The 19747-nt window shown below is 35.9% G+C and overlaps 2 protein-coding genes across 5 annotated transcripts; one reads left to right on the top strand and one right to left on the bottom strand.

Annotated features, from left to right (window-relative positions):
• The first annotated feature begins 4883 nt into the window (after positions 1–4883).
• Positions 4884–12759, top strand: LOC111024928 (mitochondrial adenine nucleotide transporter ADNT1). 4 transcript variants are annotated; one of them, XM_022302748.2, is made up of 9 exons: positions 5096–5236; positions 8699–8805; positions 8977–9025; positions 9164–9327; positions 10212–10249; positions 10450–10562; positions 11450–11563; positions 11894–12238; positions 12404–12759. In XM_022302748.2, exons 2-9 carry the CDS (start codon positions 8786–8788, stop codon positions 12485–12487), a joined length of 927 nt encoding a protein of 308 aa, XP_022158440.1. In that variant the 5' UTR covers positions 5096–5236; positions 8699–8785; the 3' UTR covers positions 12488–12759. The 4 variants fall into 4 exon arrangements, with proteins under 4 accessions (XP_087982860.1, XP_022158439.1, XP_022158440.1 ...); XM_022302747.2 differs by lacking the exon at positions 8699–8805 and having other exon boundaries at positions 4886–5236; XM_022302749.2 differs by lacking the exon at positions 8699–8805 and having other exon boundaries at positions 5165–5236; positions 9157–9327.
• A 305-nt stretch (positions 12760–13064) lies between these two features.
• LOC148210022 (ribosome-inactivating protein PMRIPt-like) lies at positions 13065–14877 on the bottom strand. Its single transcript, XM_088126736.1, has one exon. The coding sequence runs from the start codon at positions 14129–14131 to the stop codon at positions 13271–13273; it is 861 nt and encodes a 286-aa protein (XP_087982862.1). The 5' UTR covers positions 14132–14877; the 3' UTR covers positions 13065–13270.
• Positions 14878–19747: the final 4870 nt, after the last annotated feature.

Genomic DNA, 19747 nt, shown 5'->3' with positions numbered 1-19747 from the left:
TATCATAATGTTTGATTTTTTTTATGTATTATTCTTTTCCATCAGAATCTTCCTTTATTCTTAACAATCAAAATTTTCCATTAAATTAATTAACGAAATTATGATGTAATGTCGAAAATCGTATAGTGATACTATGTGTTTAAATTTAATGAATTAGACATGTACATAAAAAATACAAAATTTACCAATTTCACTTAATTTAATTACTAAAAACCTGGAAGTAAAAAAAAAAACTGAGCAAATGAACAACTTCAAGAAAGATACAACTTTTAAATGATCATGAAAAAAGTTTTAAAACATTAACTTAAAATATTTAAGTTTAAAATTATGATCCAAAGAACGGGAACAAACATAAAAATGAAGAGACCAAAAGTAGATGGATCAAACAAAAATAATAAAAAAAAAGATAATAAAATAGTATGGAAAGTAAATATTTATCGTTCAATATACAATTAGTAAGCATGAGATAGTTTAGAGGAAGAATAAAAAAATTAAAAATTAAAAACTAGAAAAAGTTATAGCCAATGATAACGTGCAATTTCCGTACTTTTTTTTTCAAATCCTTCCAAGATTCTATTTTACTTTATGAAAAGAACAAAAAATAAAAGTAGGTAATATCTTTAAGAGGAAAAAAAAGGAAAAAAGAAAAAGAAAAAAAAAACGATGCCACCAACCACTAAGAGTAACTATTATGAGAGTTGGTCGGTGGTAGGGCAATGTGCCCTTCCACATGGTTGAGGGGACACCTTAAGGATTGCCAATTTACATTTTACCCAAACCCCAAATTGTGTATGTTCACTTTAATTATGTGGTCCATAGTATGGTATTAAAGCTGCGTCTAGATGACGACATTTGTATCTACATTTTCTCTATTTATGTTGGATTTTGAACTGCCTTAGAGAATATGTGCGAAGCGGATATGATCGAGCTATTCAGAGCAAACTATGTGAGGAAGAACCTGCACAAAGAGATCAAATACTCCGACACTCATGTTAATATGAATCTGATCAAGGTCATGTTTAGTTAATTCCTGGGAATGAGATTCAATTTTTTTTATTCCTTTTGATGGTGTTTACTAAATTGTAGGAATGAGAATCAAAGTGGACCCACACAATTTTTTATTCTCATCCCCTAAAAAGAGACAATCTCATCCGAACTCATCCATTCCATTTCCATTCCTTATCCTGTGAGCCTCACACATTTATTGTAATTATTTTTCTATTTTAGCATTTCTCTCTTGTATTAATAAGACTCATAACTTTTTATTTAATTATTTTGTATTTTTTTATTTTATTTTTATTTATACTACTAATAATTGTTCTTCTAATAAAATTTATACCACTTTTATTAGTTGATGTGATTTTATTATAAAATTGTACTCGATTGTTAATTTTTTTAATATAATTTTGTTATTATGAATTAATATTAATAAATTTTTTTAAAATAGAAATTTTTATTATTAAATATTATAATAATAATATTTTATATTATGAAGGTTCTAATAAAAAAATATTTTAGTGGATGTAATTTATTTTAATTATTCATTATTTATTAATATTAAATAAATTGTTATGATAAAAAATATTTACTATGAATAATATAGTAATAAAATAAATTAACATTTAATTATTATTGTAATTAAGACAAATTAGCACAGCAACGTATTTGTAATAACTAGAAAGAAGGAGTATTGATAAATTTCAATTCACACAGTTTTAGAATAACTTGAAATAATTTTAGTTTTGACATCTAAAACATTAAACATGTTACAATTAAGCATTAATTTTTTTTTGTTAGTCTAAGGATAGTATTTTTCAGAAAAATCTTTGATTGGAACATGAAATATGACGTGCCATGTGATAAGCTAGAAAAGATCAGTATACTAGATCTTTCTCCATAATCTCAGAAATATGATGTGGCCGACCTTGAAGCTCAACCAACTATGACTTGTAATCTCGATCAAACACGGATTGGTTTAAGGAAATTCCACCTAACTGATTGGCCAATAATAATTATGTGGATTCCATCACTTGACACACTTTAAATAGAAGCAACACTCTAATCCCAGGTACGAAATCTAAACCTCAAACTTAAGACTTAAGATTTTTTGGATCGATATGTCAATCCTAAGGGGATGAATATGGTTTAATGGAATTTTATGAACTTTTTAATCCATGGTCCAAATTTAAACATATAAATAAATTTTTTACGAACAAATAATTTTAACACAAAATAATCAATAAATTATACAAATACACTTCAAGCACCCTAATTAGTTCCACTGTGAAGAGTGAAATTCTAGCAGTTAATTTCAGGCAAATTATGATAAAGAAAATTAATTGCAAAAATTAAATAGGAGAGGGTTAGAGAAATTTGGTATTTGAAATTTATAGTGGTTCAACAACACCAACTTACTCCACTCCCTAATGCCTCTTGGATATTTGATTCAAGAACTAACTATTTCCACGACTTAGAGTTCGACCAGTACAATATTCTTTTTCTGTGAGCAAGAATAAACCCGATTGTTTCCATGGTTCAGGACCAAACCTTACAACACTCTTTTTCGGGTTAAAGAGCAACCCTTACAAGTAATTGGAAAATGAAGGACAATCACACAAACATTCTAAAAACATTGGAGGTACAAATTTATGCTCACAAAATTTGTAAGATAAATTCTTAGTGTAAATTGACTAAGAAAATTAAAAATTAGATTTTCAATAATCTCTCGAAACAAAATTTCTCTCGAAAAAATTATAATAACGTTGAAACTTTGAAAGAGAAAAACAATCGAAGAAATTAAAGAGAAATTTTGGGAGAATATAAAATTTTGGAAGATAAAAGTTGTTTAAATAAAATAGAAAAAAAAAAGTTTGAAATCATAATCAATTTTTGGGTTATTGAATTAAAGTGAAATAAAATTAAAGATTGAGATTTACTTTAAAATAAAATAATAAAATTATATGTATATATAAATAGAAGTCCAATGGGTGTTATCTTTTTCCTTTTCCTTTTTTTTTCCTTCTTTTTAACAAATCAGTTGTCCGTTATGCAGAATTTGTTCTTTCATTCCAACGGTTTTTTTTTTAATATTTCTTTTTCCATTTCCTCTCCCTTTCTCTTCTCTTCTCTTCTCTTCTTTCTTTTTTTTTTCATTTTTTTTATTTCTCAAATGGGTTATGTGTGGTCATTTCATTGGCCCACGTGGTTGATTAAACTCCACATCATTTTTTTCTTTCATCTTATTTTGATGATAACTTTTTTCAGTTGTCTGATTTTAACAACTCAAAATATATTAGAATCACTGTGAATACTTTAAAATAATAAAATAATCAATAAATAAAATTAGGTTTGTTGTTATCAAAACATTAATTAATTAATTTGAGATTGAGGGTGAAAAAGCCAACAAGATCGACCTCTTATTGAATTGAGTGTCAATTGAGTGTCAGAGGGTTTGATTCATTTGTGCAAGTCTTCCTCACCAAGCTCGCTCGTACCTGAGCTTACCACTTCTATTTTCATATCATAATTCATCATAAACAAATATCATTCGTGTACCATTAATTTAATGTTACTTTTTGATCCTTAGATATATTTTAATGATTTGATCCCTATAATTGTAAAAATATAATAATTGAGTATGTAATGTAAAAGATTTTGCTATATTTGGAGTCATAAGAAGGAATAGATAATCAATCCACATCCCCTTTAATTTTAGAATTTTTCTTCTTTTTGTTTCTTTCTGATAATTGGGAGTCGGAGTTTTGTTTCCCTATACTCAAGGGCACGCGCGCTAGCCCTAAGATACCTTTAATTTTAGTTGATAGGAGGTTATTTACATCTCATTTACTTACCTAAATAAATCAAGTTTAAATTATTACTTATAAACCAAATAAACAAAATCCAAAAGTACATGAGCAAAAATAGTATTTAATTTTTTTAAAAAAATTAGGTAAATTAAAAATTTGGTTTCTAAACTTTTAAGGCATGTCTAATATGTCTATGGACTTTAAAAAGTGTCTCTAGCTACTAAACTTTCAATGTTTTGTGTAATGAGTCTTTAAACTTAAAAGTGTGTAATAAATCTCTAAATTTTTAATTTTTATATTTAATAGATTCTTCTTTTAAAATTTAAAGACCTATAATTAGATACAAAATTAAAAGTTCATAAATCATTACGAGAAAGATTAGGACAATTCAAAACTAAACTTATAATTTAACGGAAAAAATAAATAAACTAAATTATGTTAGAATACTATTTTCCTTCTACTCTTAGCTCTGGTTCATTTGGATCCATGTAACTTCAAAATGTACATTTTGGTTATTCTACTTCTTACTTTAGTTCATTTTGGTCACTATATTTTCTTTTTTATATTCAAGACCCTGTACTTTTAAAAAATATCATTTTGTCCCTTAATTTTATCTTAAATCTCATTTTTTCTATCATAATTTCAACACGACACTACACTCAATATATTTCTTAAAATGTAACAATAACATTATATTAAATGATTTTCGTTAGGTATAGATTGTGCATTAAAATTTTATAAATGGACACCAAAATGTTCCATTTTTAAACGTACAAAAGACTTATTTTAAAAATAAAAAAGCTAAAATAAATTAAAGTTAAAAGTATACTGAACAAAACAATATTTTAATTTAAAAGAAAAGTTTAAGAATTTGAGAAATGAAAAAAGAAAAAGGAGATTCAGAAGCCAAGCTGGAGGTTGACCTGTCCGCCGCTAATTTTAGAAACTTTACCACAATTTTGTTGGAATCTTTATCATTTATGCCACGTGGGCGCATCACGCAGCGAGTACCCAAAAAGGCCCAAACTGTTATCTGGCACTCTCACACGCGCCATATATGTAATCCCGTGGCGCTCTTCGTTCCACCCTTCGCTTTCACCCCATTCCGCTCAGAACTCACCGCCACTTCTCGAATATCGCAGGGAGTGCCATCGCCGGCCGGCGACCAACCGATCTCCAGTATTCGAAGCAAGGCATCGCCGGAAGCCGGAGGATCGAAGTGATTTTTGCGACGGCTCTTAGGTTTTCGCATCTGCCTGATCGGTGCTTTTGATGGCTTCGGAGGATGTGAAGACTGGCGAATCCGCGGTTTCTACGATTGTTAACCTGGCGGAGGAGGCCAAGCTCGCGAGAGAGGGCGTTAAGGCTCCTAGCTATCCCTTCCTTAGCATCGGCAAATCGCTCGTCGCCGGTGGAATTGCCGGTGGAGTGTGAGTTCTCTTTTTCGTTTCTTTTTGTTTTACTCCTTCCTTATTGTTTCTGTTGATGTTAGTTGTTTCGTTGATCTTTGGATTGATGAATAAGTACAGAAAAATGAGAGCAAATTGTAAGTAGTGACGAAATTGGAAACTGGAAATTGGATTTTCTAGGGACACCCTTGGAGCATGAAGCTATGTTGAAGCAAAAGGCAATTGACCTAGTCGGCCTTATAGCATTTCAAGTAGATTTAGGTTTTTTTTCCTTCTGTTGAACATTTTACTACTTGACGAGACACGTTTTAGTAGGAAGAGTTCATAAGCATATGGGGAATGGAGCACCGGCATTTCAGTGGCGAACTGAAGGAAATAAGGAGACTACAAGAAAGCTTCCAATTCACAAATATAAAATAGCATGGATAATAGGTTTAGGCATTCATTTAAAGAAAGCCAATTAGAGGTGTAACCAAATCTTGTAGCTTTTATTTTTTTTTCTATTGTGTGATCCCTTGCCCTCTAGGTGCTCTTCTTTCCCCTCGGTGTGGAAGGTCTAATTATTTGGTTGCTAGGTTTTGTTTGGGAGGGTGAACACCTTGCACTGTGTTGTGAGGCATTCTTCCTTCGTGGTGGGGCTGCAATGGTGCTGTCTCGGTAGATTTGCAGTTGTGGATATGGATCATCTCCTTCGGGGCTGTAAGTTTGCTCACTTAGATTGGGATAGCTTTTTGTAGGCATTTTTTGTTTGTTTGGCTAGGAGTAGAGAGTCAAGAGTGCAGGTCTATGATGGAGGAATCCTAGTCCATCCGTTACTCCACGATAAGGGCTGGATTTTGTGGCAAGTTGGCTTCTTTGCAGTCCTTTGGGGTCTTTGGTTAGAGAGGAACAACAAAATTTGGATTTGGAGAGACCTTGGGGGAAGGTTGGGTCATTGACTAGGTTTAATGCTTCTTCGTGGGTGCCAGTTTCTACGTGATGACTTAATTATTCATTAGGTATCATTATTCTGGATTGGAGTCCCTTTTTGTATAGCTAGTTTGTTGGCTTGGCTCCTTGGGTTAGGGCTCTTTTGAGCTCTTTTTTTGGGCACCTTTTAGCTTGTTCGTTTGTTTTCTTTCATTTTTCTCAATGAAAGCTTGGTTTCTCACTTAAAAAAACAAATGGCAAAGGGCACTGAAGCAGTCTAGATGTGATCATCCTTCTTAGACAAGAGAATGACCTACTTTGGCAATCTATGGACCACACAAACAAGAATTTAGCGTGCCCTTGAGTTTGTTGCAGTGGAACCTTTGAGGCAGTCCTTCAAGAGATGTAGTTGGGCAAGGAAGGGAGGTCAAAGAGATTTGTGATTTAGAGGAATCAAGCTAGCCATTTAGATCTTCTCGCACCTAAAATATCTACATATCCCTCTTCTTACCTCACATAAGTGTTATATACAGTTATTATTTAAATGTCTCATACATTGGGTTTACATAGGCTCAAAAATAGCAAAACAAAACATGCAAGTTCTTCCTCAAGATGTAGGAGCTTCATTCCTAGTTTCATTCATTGTAAATAGGTTGTGATCCCTCTTTATCATGCCACCTATTGCTCCCCTTATTTAGGCCTTCTTCGCCCATGAGTAGAATATACTGTTTTCTTATTATTTGATATTCTCTCTCACCTTAATGCATAGTGAAAGACGTTTCATAGCTAGCATGCTCAGCACCACACCGTGCTCTCTGTAGGGCCAACATATTCCTTTGAATTGCTAAACTCAATGATCTCCCTCACTTGCCCATGTCTATTCCATGGACTGCCAAAGTAGGTCATTCTCTTGCCAAAGTGATTATCTCATCCCAAGCAGGTCATCTCTTGTCAAAGAGTGATGATCTCATCCCAAGCATTGTGCGCCATCTGTTCGTTCATCTCCAGCATCATATTAGCAACAATGCCAAATTGATCCCTAATTTTATTGAAGTCTCTCATACTTCTCCCTATTTTTGTAGAAGATCTATCCCATGTCCACCTCACTCTATCCAAATCCTCACCCATAAATCAGCAACCATTGCAATGGCCATTCAGTACTTGCAACTACCTCTAAACTTATTTTCCATCCCTTGTATATTCTAGGCCATAAATTGTAGTCCTAGGAAACCATAGGTTGGAATCATGTACAAGGCCTATTCTAGTAAGTATTCAAAAGGTTCCATTTTCTAGGCTTTGCTTAATGGGACTACTCACTGTTCACAAGTCTCCCTAGGATTTGAATGAATCAAAAAGGCCCACCGAATGCCCTTCTGGATGCCAGATAGTTTCGATTGCGTTCCTAGTCACCTTTTTTAGTTTATATTCCTGTAGTAACCCAATATCAAGATTTATATCCCTCAAGGACTTCTTTTGCCTCTCTCTTGAAGGTAAAGATCCTCAAGCAGGTTAGATTATTTATGTGGTAGGTTTTACTTTGGAGAGTGAACACTTCGGATCGTATTAAGAGGCACTATTCCTTCGTGCTGTGCTAGCAGTGGTGCTCTTTGTGTAAACGGGCATCGGAGGATCTTGATCACTTCCTTTTTGGAGGTGTGAGCTTACTCAAGCTATCTGGCATCACCTTTTGGGATCTTTGGGGTCTGTTGAGTGCGGAACAGGGATTGTTGTGTTGAGTGCGGAACAGGGATTGTTGTGCTAGTTGGAGGGGGTTCTTTTGAATCTTCCCTCCCAAGCGATGGGCAAAGTCCTTTGACTGGCTTGTTTTTTCCCGTGGTGTGAGAGGAATGATAGACTTTTTAGAGGGATAGATAGGTTTTGAGAAGAGGTTTGAGGTATTATTAGGTTTAATACCTCTTTGTGGGCATCTGTTTCTTGGTCTTTTTGTAATTATTAGTTAGAGCTTATTCTTTTGGACTGGAGTCTGTTTTTGCTTGGTTAGAGATTCGACTCGTTTTGTGGGGCTCTTTTTTATGCCCCTAGTAGTATTATTAGGTTTAATACCTCTTTGTGGGTATATGTTTCTTGGCCTTTTTGTAATTATCAGTTAGGGTTTATTCTATTGGATTGGAGTCTGTTTTTTCTTAGTTAGAGATTCGACTCCTTTTGTGGGGCTCTTTTTTTATGCCCCTTGTATTCTTTCATTTCTTCATAATGAAAGCTTAGTTTCTATCAAATAAAATTGACAATCTTTATGAGATAGGCTTCACCTAACTGATGACTTAGTTTCATTTGAGGCATTTATACCTAACATAACAGGTCGTCTATGAAAAACAACACTACATCATTTCCAAAACATGTGTGGTTAAAGTTACGCTCAACGTATTGCACTTTGGATGGAAGGTGGTAACTCTTTGTAGTTGGCAGAAAAAATAGAGAATGCAATTCTATGTCCTCACTTTTGGGTGTGTTAAACATAATAATTTGCAATGAGTGTGGGATTTCAAATATTCATTTTTTTTTAGTCTAAGTGTGTGGTTGTGCTTTAATAGCTTATCCTGCATGTATCCCCAGGCGCTGCTAGCCTTTATCTGTCATCCTTGGTGCACACTGAGTGCTAGCCTTTATCTGTCATCCTTGGTGCACACTGAGTGATTTGAGATGCAATGTTTCATAAACAGGCATGACTTAATTTCCTTAGAAGTCTTATATTCGACAAGCTAAGTATTGTATCATTTGAACTTAATTGGAATGAAATTTATATAACTTGGTGATACTTATCTTGCTGATCCATATTTTTATAACTATATCAAAATGTAAATTATATAAAAAGGCATTTCATCTTCTTATAGGTCACGAAGTGCTGTTGCTCCTTTAGAGAGGTTAAAAATACTACTACAGGTTAGTCAATACTATTAGTTATTTCTCATTTTGTTAGAGCTATTGTGCATTTTTTTGTATCTTCCATACACGTGCACAAGTTGTGCATGAAGTTTTCATCGAATTTATGATTCGTTAATTAGCTTTTTCAGTATGCAGGTTCAAAATCCTCATAACATTAAATACAATGGAACAATTCAAGGCTTAAAATACATCTGGAGAACTGAAGGTTTCCGTGGACTCTTCAAAGGCAATGGAACTAATTGTGCCCGTATTGTTCCTAACTCCGCAGTCAAGTTTTTCAGCTACGAGCAAGCTTCTCAGTATGCCCATTTTTTTCTCTCTTTTTTTTATAAGAATTCAAATCACTGTTGCAGTATTACTTGATATGTGATGTTTAGCTTTATGATGAAGCATTATGAGTCTGCTTTGTCATACCGCTTCTGAAATTCAAGTGTAAAAAACTCATCTTTTTGTTAATTTTATTCAGGGCTTAGCTTTTAGCCACAGTTTTGCCATTTTAGTTACATGGACTTTGTTAGGCCAAATCACGTCAATTTTTTACTGCTGCTTTTAATAATCACTAATTTTCAGTTTTTGTTTTGTTTTTGCAAAAGCTAAGGATGATATGTTTTTCACTTTTCAGTGTTTACTTGCTCACAATTTATTAGCAAATACATCTAATCAATATGGAAAATCAACAGGTTGTTGTACTTGTAAATCAGAATTCTGTAAAATGAAGTCATGTGCATCTTTGTGAATAATATAATGAGGTTTGCTAGACGTGACAGGTTAAAAATAAAATAATTTTACAGGCTTACAACAGCTTTCCGCTATGATCCAATTGAACTTTCTTGCGCGGATAATTTTGTCTGTAGTATCTTTGAATTAATGTGTCATTGAGATTTGAGTGTCTTTTCATGGTGTGAATTATATATCTACTATTACACAACGTTTCCATTTTCTAATCATTGTATGTGGAGTAATGGAGATATCTGGCTAATGTCATGCATTAGAATAATTGTTTCATTTGGTTTATCTTACCACGTTATTAATTTTACGATATTTGGTTTCGATGACTTATAATTAGCATAACCAATAGGTTTTATTTATAATTCTGAATTTTAATCAACTCTCCAAATGACGTTCTATATTTATGAATTTTATTTCTTTTCCTGCTGCTTATCTTTGTTTACCAACGTGACAGGGGGATATTATATATGTACAGGCAACGGACTGGCAATGGTATGCAGCATATTATTCATAACAGCAGATTTATTTGTTGACAGATGCCTCATGGATGCATTAGCCCATTTTTTTTAGATATAATTTTTGTGGTGTAAAGTTTACTATCTTGCTTGCAAATTCAATGATCTTTGTTTGTTATACAAATAACTACATAGATTTATGGATTTTTTTTTTCTTCTTTTTTGAAATTTCTGCAGAAGATGCTCAACTCACTCCTGTTTTACGTCTTGGAGCTGGAGCTTGTGCTGGAATAATCGCTATGTCTGCAACATATCCAATGGATATGGTACGGGGTAGACTAACTGTGCAGGTACACATTCTTGTCTCCTTGCATAAATTTTTTACACCTTATGATGATGGTCTTCATGTTCAATTGAGTGAAGGAAAGTAGGAAAATTATTAACTTTCCTGAGCTACATAAAGTGCGTTTTTGTACTTAGGATATGTATAAGAGTGATTTTGGCATGACTAGAATCATTTTTACTCACGCCAAAATCACTTTCATGTTAAAATAGAATGTTTGGCAATGATTCATAAGTGAGTGATTCCACATCAATCACTTGGAGGGTTATTCTCCAAGTGATTTTTGACCAAAAAATTAATAGAAAATTAGTTTTTAAATTGGTTATTGTTTTAATTTTTAAAATGGTCTTTCTTACCCCTTATTTTCACCTTAAATTTTGAGAATTTTTTTTTTCTTTCTAAATTGTTGTCACTATCTAACTTTATTTATCTTTAATTTTGTTTATTTTCTCTAATTTTTTTCTCTAAATTTTTTGTAATCTCTCTCTCAACTTTTAGTTCCCATCTATTTTCTAAGTTTATTTCTTCATCTAAAATTTTGTCTCTCACCTTCTAGAATTTCTCTCTCTAAAATTTGTGTTTCTCTATCACTTTTCTCTCTCTAAATTTTCTCAAATTTTTTCTTTAAACTTTAAATATTATTGATTAAAATCATTTTTAATTATATAAATTAAAAATTACTTGAAAAAGTGTATAACCAAGTGTGGAAATAATTATATAAAAATAACTTTAACAAAATCAATGGTCATTAAATCTCTACTAAAATCACTCATTCTAAAATCATTCCCAAAAAGGTGCTTAAACTTATTTCCAGAATCATTTTGAAACTTATTGCCAGAAGCATTTTATTTACACGAATTGCTGTTCATTTGATTTGTTCATTGTTAATTACAGACAGAGAAGTCTCCTTACCAGTACAGAGGTATGTTCCACGCACTTTCAACCGTGCTCCGGGAAGAAGGACCTCGTGCTTTGTACAAGGGGTGGCTTCCTTCTGTTATTGGAGTTGTAAGCTTATTCTTGCTTTTATTGGGGAATATTTCACCTTTTTCAGATAATTTGCTAAATCATTTATGCGTTTTAAATTCGGCTCATAAATATATAAGGATTGGAGTTTAATTACGGTTCATAAATATATAAGGATCGGAGTTTAATCACAGTTTCAATTTGTCTGTTCTTGTATGGATTTTATAACAAATCACTATTCTTAAAAAGAAGCAGTTGTTACGATTGGAAATCGATTTGGCGAACCTATTCTCAAAGTGAAATATTTAATCTCACCGACAGTAATTTGTGCTTCCAGATATGCCAGTATATGACATATTTGATCCTTTGCAGGTTCCGTATGTGGGTCTGAATTTCGCTGTTTACGAATCCCTGAAGGATTGGCTACTGAAGAAAAATCCATTTGGGATGGTTGAGGATTCGGAATTAAGCGTGACAACGCGACTAGCATGTGGGGCTGCTGCTGGCACTATTGGCCAAACAGTTGCTTACCCTCTTGATGTTATTCGTCGAAGGATGCAAATGGTGGGCTGGAACAATGCTGCTTCTGTTATCACTGGTGAAGGGAGGAGCAAGGCGCCTCTTGAATATACGGGCATGATCGATGCATTTAGAAAAACCGTGAGAAATGAGGGCTTCGGAGCTTTGTACAAGGGTTTAATACCCAATTCTGTAAAGGTAAGATTTATTCCTTCCTTTCTTGAACCGAATGTGTGAATACATTTAAGAACAAGCATGGGGCTTTAGATCAAGGGAATAATACGGCATGTTTATCGGATTCCACGTCGGTGTCGGTTATCTGGTGTCAAAATGAGTGAATAAGATCTTACTACATGGTTTCAGGTTGTTCCATCTATTGCAATTGCGTTTGTGACATACGAGATGGTGAAAGACGTGTTAGGAGTCGAGATCAGGATATCGGATTGAGACATACGACGAAACTCATAATATTTTTTGCACAAGGCAAAAGGCAGAGGATTGAGAGAGAAGTGATAAACTGAGGGTGGAGTGGGGAGTGGGTTGTTCCTTAGTTTTATTTCTTTGAAGAGTAGAAATTAGTTTTTGTTTTACCTATCCTTCTTCTAATCTTGTAAAATGCCGTTAGCTTGAAACTTATATTTAGATTCTGTGACAAATAAAATGCATAACATGAATTTAACGCCATTTCTGCAATGTTGTATGAATCTGTCTTTTCTAAATTTCTCTTTTAAGACTTCTGTATTTTATTGGGGTTCTCGTTTGGTAATGTTTCTGTTTTTGGTTTCTTGTTTTTTTAATTTTATTCATAAACTTAAAGCATTTTGCAACTAATTAAGTATTTTCAAAAGTCAATATTGTATAGAAATTTTAGAAACAATCAAAATACGTTTCTTGTTTCTTGTTTTCATTTCTAATTTGTTACAAAACATAAATATAAATATTGTTTCATCAATCTTGAATTCATGGGGTTGAGGCTATGTAATTCTATTTTTTTCACGTGCTTTGTCTTTTGATTATGCTAGCTTTGCATGATTATCCGTACACAAGGGAAAGGGCAAAGTTTATTCTCGATAACGAGATATATCACCTATTTTAATAATGTAAAGTAATTCTAAATAAAGAGAACTATTAGAAACACGATATTTTATGGCACTCGTTTTACAAACTTTGTATTTCCTTTACTGCACTTATTTAGTGCTTATTTTGTTGTACATATCTTATTTTATTATATTAGGGAAAAATCCATTGCTGATTAGGGTTTCCTGTTGGGGCAAATAGAATAATTTGGCGAAGATTAGGATCACTTCCTTTGACATCCATCACCAAATCAGTGCTGGGGTTTAAGATGGTTCCATCTTCTTTGGCTTCCCATCGCTGCCGAGCCAACCCTTCACATTTACTTAAAATGATAGCATCATTAGGGCTTTTGGCCCCACAAGTCATGCATAAGCTTGTGTTGAAGTTGGCTCTAATGCTGCCATCACCGTAAAATGCCCAATATTGTTGTCGATTGTTTTTCACACATTTGTTCAACCAAATATGGACGTTGTCGTTCTGAGCCTGCAGGCACATGCGACGGAGTCCTATGATAGGCGTCACAATTGGTGCCCCGTCATCTGCCGTATCCCAACTCTGCGTTGCAGCATACGTGTTGCTCTCTATTGTGGTTATTGGGTGTGGCCCGATTGTTTGAGCGGTTAAGACGAGGCCGGAGTGGATGTGGGTGAGGGTTCCGTCGGGGTATAATTTCCAAGTCTTATCATCTGGTTTGGAGTTATCGCAATTGTTTATCATGGTGTAGGCTCCAGGATCATTACCATTAGGAACTAAACATTTTCCCATGGCTCGAATCGTCCCGTCGGTTCGAATCGTCCATAACTGGTTGTTTTGAGCTCCGCATGGCCATAACTGGGTCGGAATATGGTCATCGCCATAACCTCCTATCACATCCAAGCACAGCCCATCTCGACCAATAATGTGTGTTGGCCTACCGAGGATGATGTTTCGAGCTGCCGAGACACCATGGATGCCTACAAGTGAAACAGCTAGAACAACACACACAACAATTGTTGTCATCTTGATCTTCTCCATCTTGGGATCAGTCCATGAATGTGCATTATAGTTTTATAGGCATGCCTAAAGGAAAATTGCAAGTGATGGGAATGGTATAGTAAAACTATCAGCTGCAGATTGAAAACTAGAGAAAAAAGCACCAACAGAAAACAATGGTTAAGGGTGTGAGATTTTGGTGCAATAGCCATAATTAGTGGCCCTTTAGTTAAAGAACCACATATATTAGGGTTTAGTGGGAAAGTACTATGAGTTTGGACAAATGGCTCTTCACTCATTACTTAAACTTTTATTTTATTTTATTTTTCTTCAAATATGCTTCCAATGAAGAATCCACAATTCTATTCCATTTGGATTAATATGGTAGCACTCCATGCCCACAGAAATCTTGATAGGAGAAATACAAAAGATATCATTGGCGCTATCTTTAAATTATTTGAGAATATTTGAGAAAATTATAAATAATCAACTTTTGATCTGTTTATAAATTGTAATACTTATCTAAGTTTAAGGTCTTAGATGAAATTTAAAATTTAATATAAAAATTAATACACTTGTCAAGTTTGTGGATAAAAGAGGATTGTTTTCAACCCTTTTTCTTCTATTCTTTTTATATTTAGATTATGTTTTTCTTTCTATTGTGTTTTTCATTTTTTTATTTTTTTAATGTCACCTCTGTCACTACTGTCACCAAATAATATATATAGTAGTTTGTTGTCATCGCATTACTAGTTTATATGTTTTGATATTGAGTTGTTTAAATTTTAAGTTTTTCTTTTAACTATAAATTTGTTTCTAATATCTTTTTTAAGCCTTAAAAGGTGTAAAAAAAGTTTAGGATTCTTTTTTTTAGTCTAATAAGTCAAAGATGTATTAAACAAAATATTGAAAATTGGAATGCCGGTTAGATTTAAATATGAAAGTTTGAAGACGTATTAGATATGTTTTAAAGTTTATGAAAGTTTGAAGACGTATTAGATATGTTTTAAAGTTTCGAAAACTATTCGATACAACTGTGAAAGTTTATGGATCAGATTCATAATTTAACAAATTTATTTCATAGAAGTATTATTAAATTTTCTATATAATTTTAGGAGAAAAGAATGAAACATAGAAAGATAATTATTTTTTCTTTAAAATACTATTTATGTCTCTTTACTTCTGATTTTGGTTCATTTCGCTCCCTATACTTTCAAAACGTTCATTTTGGTCCCAGTGTTTTCGACTTTTGTCCATTTTAATCCATGTACTTCAAAATGTTCCTCTTAATCCATACTTGTAAAGTGATCATTTATAGAATAATTATAATTATAAAAATTAAAAACTCAACCTAGCTGTTTGACCAAATTTATTTATAAAATAATTATAAAAGTTACAAAATTAAGCTATGCTTTCAGTTTTATGTTCCTAAACATGATGGTTATATATTTAGATTTCCAAAAGAAAGTTTAAATCGTAACTAAAATTTCAAAATTGTGGTCAATTTCAACAATGGGTTAAGGCACCTATGTCTGGAGGCCATGAGTTTCCCCAATGTACTAAAAAAAGAAATTCAAATTTGTGAAAGAAAAATAAAGTAGCTTTTTATTTTTAAGAATTAAATACTTTTTTTATTTAATTAATTTTAACTAAATATTAAAACATTCAACTAAAGAAGAAGAAGAGTAAGAACATATTAAAATTAATTTTAATCAACTTTTACATAATTATACTTAATAACATTTCACCTCAATAATCTAAAGGTTAGGTTATTTTAAAATTATAAAATTATGATGCACGTGGTACTAGCTTTTGTAAAACTTTTTGGTCAAGGTTGGAACAATAATTGATTGGATACTGAGTCGGAGTTTGGATGTCTTTTGGTGAGGAAAGATATGTACAAGAGAGGTAAACACTCCAAAGCTCAAGTCTGTATAAGTTCGATCTTGATATTAATACCAAGCTAGAACGTTATACCTCATATGGAGTAAGACCCTCTTATTTATAGGTTGAGTGTCTGATAAGGTATCCAACTGACAGTTTCAGTTGTCAGATAGTTCGTCGTCGAAGATCAACCTGTTGCATGCGCAGTGTTGGAGGTGAGCAAAACCTTCAGCAAAAGGAGATTTTACTAATTAGATAGTTCCATGGCTAAGTATAAAGTTAGGTCCTCCCTCAAGTGGCCAAGGAAAAACCTAGAAGATGGGGATGGAGACGGCCTCAACCATAGACCCATGGTTAGTAAAACAAGATCCTCGTTGAAGGAGCCTACTCTAGCCAAACCAGCCCATGGCCGTAGGGATATGACCTTGGTAGATGGAGACTACCCTAGCTATAGAGCCTCATGGACCATCCTTGGGCCATGGTTCGAAAGACAAGACCATCGTGAAGGAGTCTACCCAGCCAAACTAGCCCACGACAAGAGGGACGTGCCCTTGGTAGATGGAGCCGCATAGGCCATAGAGCCCTGGGGACCATCCTAGGGCCATGGTTTGAAGGACAATATCCTCTTCTAAGTAGCCTACCCCAACCAAAACGGGCAACGACAATAGAGATGTGCCCTTGACATATGGAAATCGTCTCAGCCATAGAGCCTTGTGGACTACCCTGACAATGGTTCGAAGGATAAGATCTTCGCTAAAGGACCCTACCCTAGCTAAACTAGCCCACGATAGAGAGATGTGCCCTCGGCAGATGAGTATTACCGCCTTGGCCATAGAACTCTATGACCACCCTGAGGCCATGGGTTCAAAGGATAAGACCGTCGACGAAGGACTCTACCCTAGCCAAACCAGCCCATGACAAAGATGGATGTGTCCTTGCCGATGGATATCACCTCGACCATTGAGCCATGAGAACCACCTTGGAGCCAAGATTTGAAGGATAGGATCTTTGCTGAAGGAGCCTACTCTATTGAAACCAAACTACGACCAAAAGAAAATGAGTCCCACGACAGAAGGAGACTGCCTCTACCCTAGGATGACCAAGACCATGGACTGAAGCACAGGGCCTTCGCCCTAAGAGCCTACCTCAACGAAACTAATTACGAGAAAAGAAAAACAAATAAAAGTTGATGATGGCAAAAGATTTCATTCCAATTCAAAGTCTGAGTACAAAGGGGAATGAAGACGCCAATTTAAAACATATCACAAGCAAGGAATAACCATAAGCAAGAAGGGTGGGAGCTTTAGGCTGAAGAAGCAAACTTCACAATGGCAATATCTGTTGTCTCATTCTTGGACTTCCCTTCAACACTGGGACGATCGTGTTTGGCGAGGAGCTTGTGGGTGTCCTCGATCCAACTCATTGAAAGCATCCTCAATAGTCCTTGAGTCAAGCCTGGGAGACCAATCCCGAACGCGTACCAAAGCAAAGTCGAGGTCTTCCTTCTAAACCTTCTTCTTGAACTTCGAGTAAGAAGCTAAATTGCAGGACTCCTCCAAGAAGCAAGGGTCATTGAGTTGTGCAGCCTTGGCCTTTTCAAGGGACAACCAATGCTCCAACTAAGAAATTTGAGCCTTCAGGCGATATGAAGTCTCACCAACCTAAGCCTCTATGCTCGATATCCAAGCTCGAAAAGCTTCCTTCGCAATCCTTAAACACGTGACCTTTGATAGCGCCTCCCCTCTATCCACCAATGCTTCCTCAAGCTCCTTCCACAGCCTCACCGCTTTGACTCTAGCAAAATCTGTTTTCGCAGAAGCCGTGTTTTGGGCATCGACCGGCTCAGTTGTGCGATGCTCCTGAAGGATTAGCTCCTTCCAAAAAAGGATGACAACTATAATGACATGCACTTGACCTTGTGAGATGAGTGAAAATAAGGCAATGATGCCATAAATGGTAAGGAAGCATAAGTTTTGCAAAAAGGTGTACCCGATAAAGATCGTAAGGACATATGCAAAATTGAAAAGGAAGCTCGAAAGGTCCGATGACCGCAACCAAATTGGAATCACAAGCGAGTCCCCCAATTTGGCCATTAATTGAAGCGTGCAACACATTGAAACTCCATGACATCCCCCATCTAGAGGTGAGTATCGATTGGTCGATGTTGGTTTTTAGCTGCCCCCAACGTCAAAAACCGACCTAGTCGGTTCCTATTATGGAAACCGACTTTTCTATTATGTTAGCTTGCAGCGACTGACTAACTAGTCGGTTTGGTTGGTTTTTGTAACAATTCTTTTTTGGTGGAGATGTCAGCATAGGAGCCATGGTCGGGCTTCTACGCGAAATGGAGTAGAAAAAGAAGTTGGGAAAAGCATGAGCGGTAAGCAAGCTTTTGTTCGATTTAAAAGACGGTGTTTATGCAAGGATATGCACAACAGTGTGTTCCTGATTGTAGCTCGAACTCGGCCTCCGGACCGACCTGAACACTTGGGCGGACCTGCACAAAAAGGTGAGCACTCCGACGATCAAGTCAGTATAGGTCGGATTCCAAGTTTAGTTCGAGGCCAGAAATCGTCGTACCTGATCGGGGAGTGAGGTCCTCTACTTATGGGTGGTGGTCTCGCTAATCTCGCGACGGTTACATTCGGTAATCTCGGGACCGTCGGTTACACCCGGTGATCTCGGGACCGACGGTTACGCCCGATAATCACGCCGCAGACAGTTGCTCACATCGGCCCCTACCGAGCTCCCCGGTAGGTCAGACCTGGGCCAGGTTCACCTCGGCCCTCATACTTAACATTTGTCGGCGTTAGTGGCGGCCATCTCGGCTATCCGAGCTGGGCATGACTCATGAGCCATCTTGGAGCACCAATAGAGGTCCTCCACGTGTCCAGGGTATTCCCTTCCCCAAACATTGGCGCCCTCTCTGTCTAGTCCGATCTCGACCTGGCAGAGAAGTTCATTCGACTTGCTTTGGACACGTGGCGACTTCCTATTCGCGGGAAAATACAACCGTCGCGGAAGATTTATCGTCGGAATATTCAAATATTCCGACGCTTCGGATCTCAGAGAGGATTCTAGCCGCTCGTTGATTACACGTGTACGGTGGGGAAATTCTTCCGACGGGCTATAAATGCCCCCAATCCTTCAGATCATACCTTACGTTCCCTGAATTCTTGGAGTTCGATCTGAAGGCAGCTCGAACCCTTGGTAGGTCGGTCTCTTCCCTCTCTCTTTCGAACGTAGTTGCCATGTCGTCCTCTATTAGCAGCAACCTAGGATCTGATTTAGCTCGTAGGTTAGAGTCCGAGCTCGAGGAGATAGAAAACTTTAGAATCTCCGATGACGGGGAGGATAGTGACGCCTCCATTTCAAGTCAGGGTTTGGAATACCCTTCTAGGATACCTGAGCACTACCTCGGATCCCTTCGTAGGGGGTTCGCTATCCCTGAGAACATCCTCCTCAGGCTTTCGGAGGAGGGGGAGAGAGCTGACAATCCTCTAGAGGGATGGGTCACTCTCTACTTCAAAATGTTTGAGTACGGCCTCAGACTTCCCCTTCACCCTTTTGTCCAAGAATTTCTCTTCCGGACTGGGTTGGCTCCGGCTCAAGTGGCCCCCAATGGGTGGGGTGTCATTTTCGCTTTGGCCATCCTTTTTTGGCTACGAGCTCGGGATAGTGAGGAGGCCGAGCTGTTGGACGTAGACCAGCTCCTCGCGTGCTTCGAAGCGAAAAGGATAGCTAAGAAGCCCGGTCGGTTCTATATGTGCGCAA

Source organism: Momordica charantia (genome assembly GCF_013281855.1).
Source record: "Momordica charantia cultivar OHB3-1 chromosome 7 unlocalized genomic scaffold, Mcharantia_2.0 BLBB01000007.1, whole genome shotgun sequence".
NCBI lineage: Eukaryota > Viridiplantae > Streptophyta > Magnoliopsida > Cucurbitales > Cucurbitaceae > Momordica > Momordica charantia.
This window is presented reverse-complemented; position numbering and strand designations above follow the sequence as displayed.

What these genes read in the sequence shown, in the direction of transcription:
- LOC111024928 (XM_022302747.2), top strand. Translation starts at nt 5,079, where the DNA reads ATGGCTTCGGAGGATGTGAAGACTGGCGAATCCGCGGTTTCTACGATT. An exon ending in GGTTAAAAATACTACTACAG is followed by an intron (nt 9,026 to 9,163) that starts GTTAGTCAATAC and finishes TTCAGTATGCAG; the next exon opens with GTTCAAAATCCTCATAACAT. An exon ending in AGCTACGAGCAAGCTTCTCA is followed by an intron (nt 9,328 to 10,211) that starts GTATGCCCATTT and finishes CCAACGTGACAG; the next exon opens with GGGGATATTATATATGTACA.
- LOC148210022 (XM_088126736.1), bottom strand. Translation starts at nt 14,131, where the DNA reads ATGGAGAAGATCAAGATGACAACAATTGTTGTGTGTGTTGTTCTAGCT.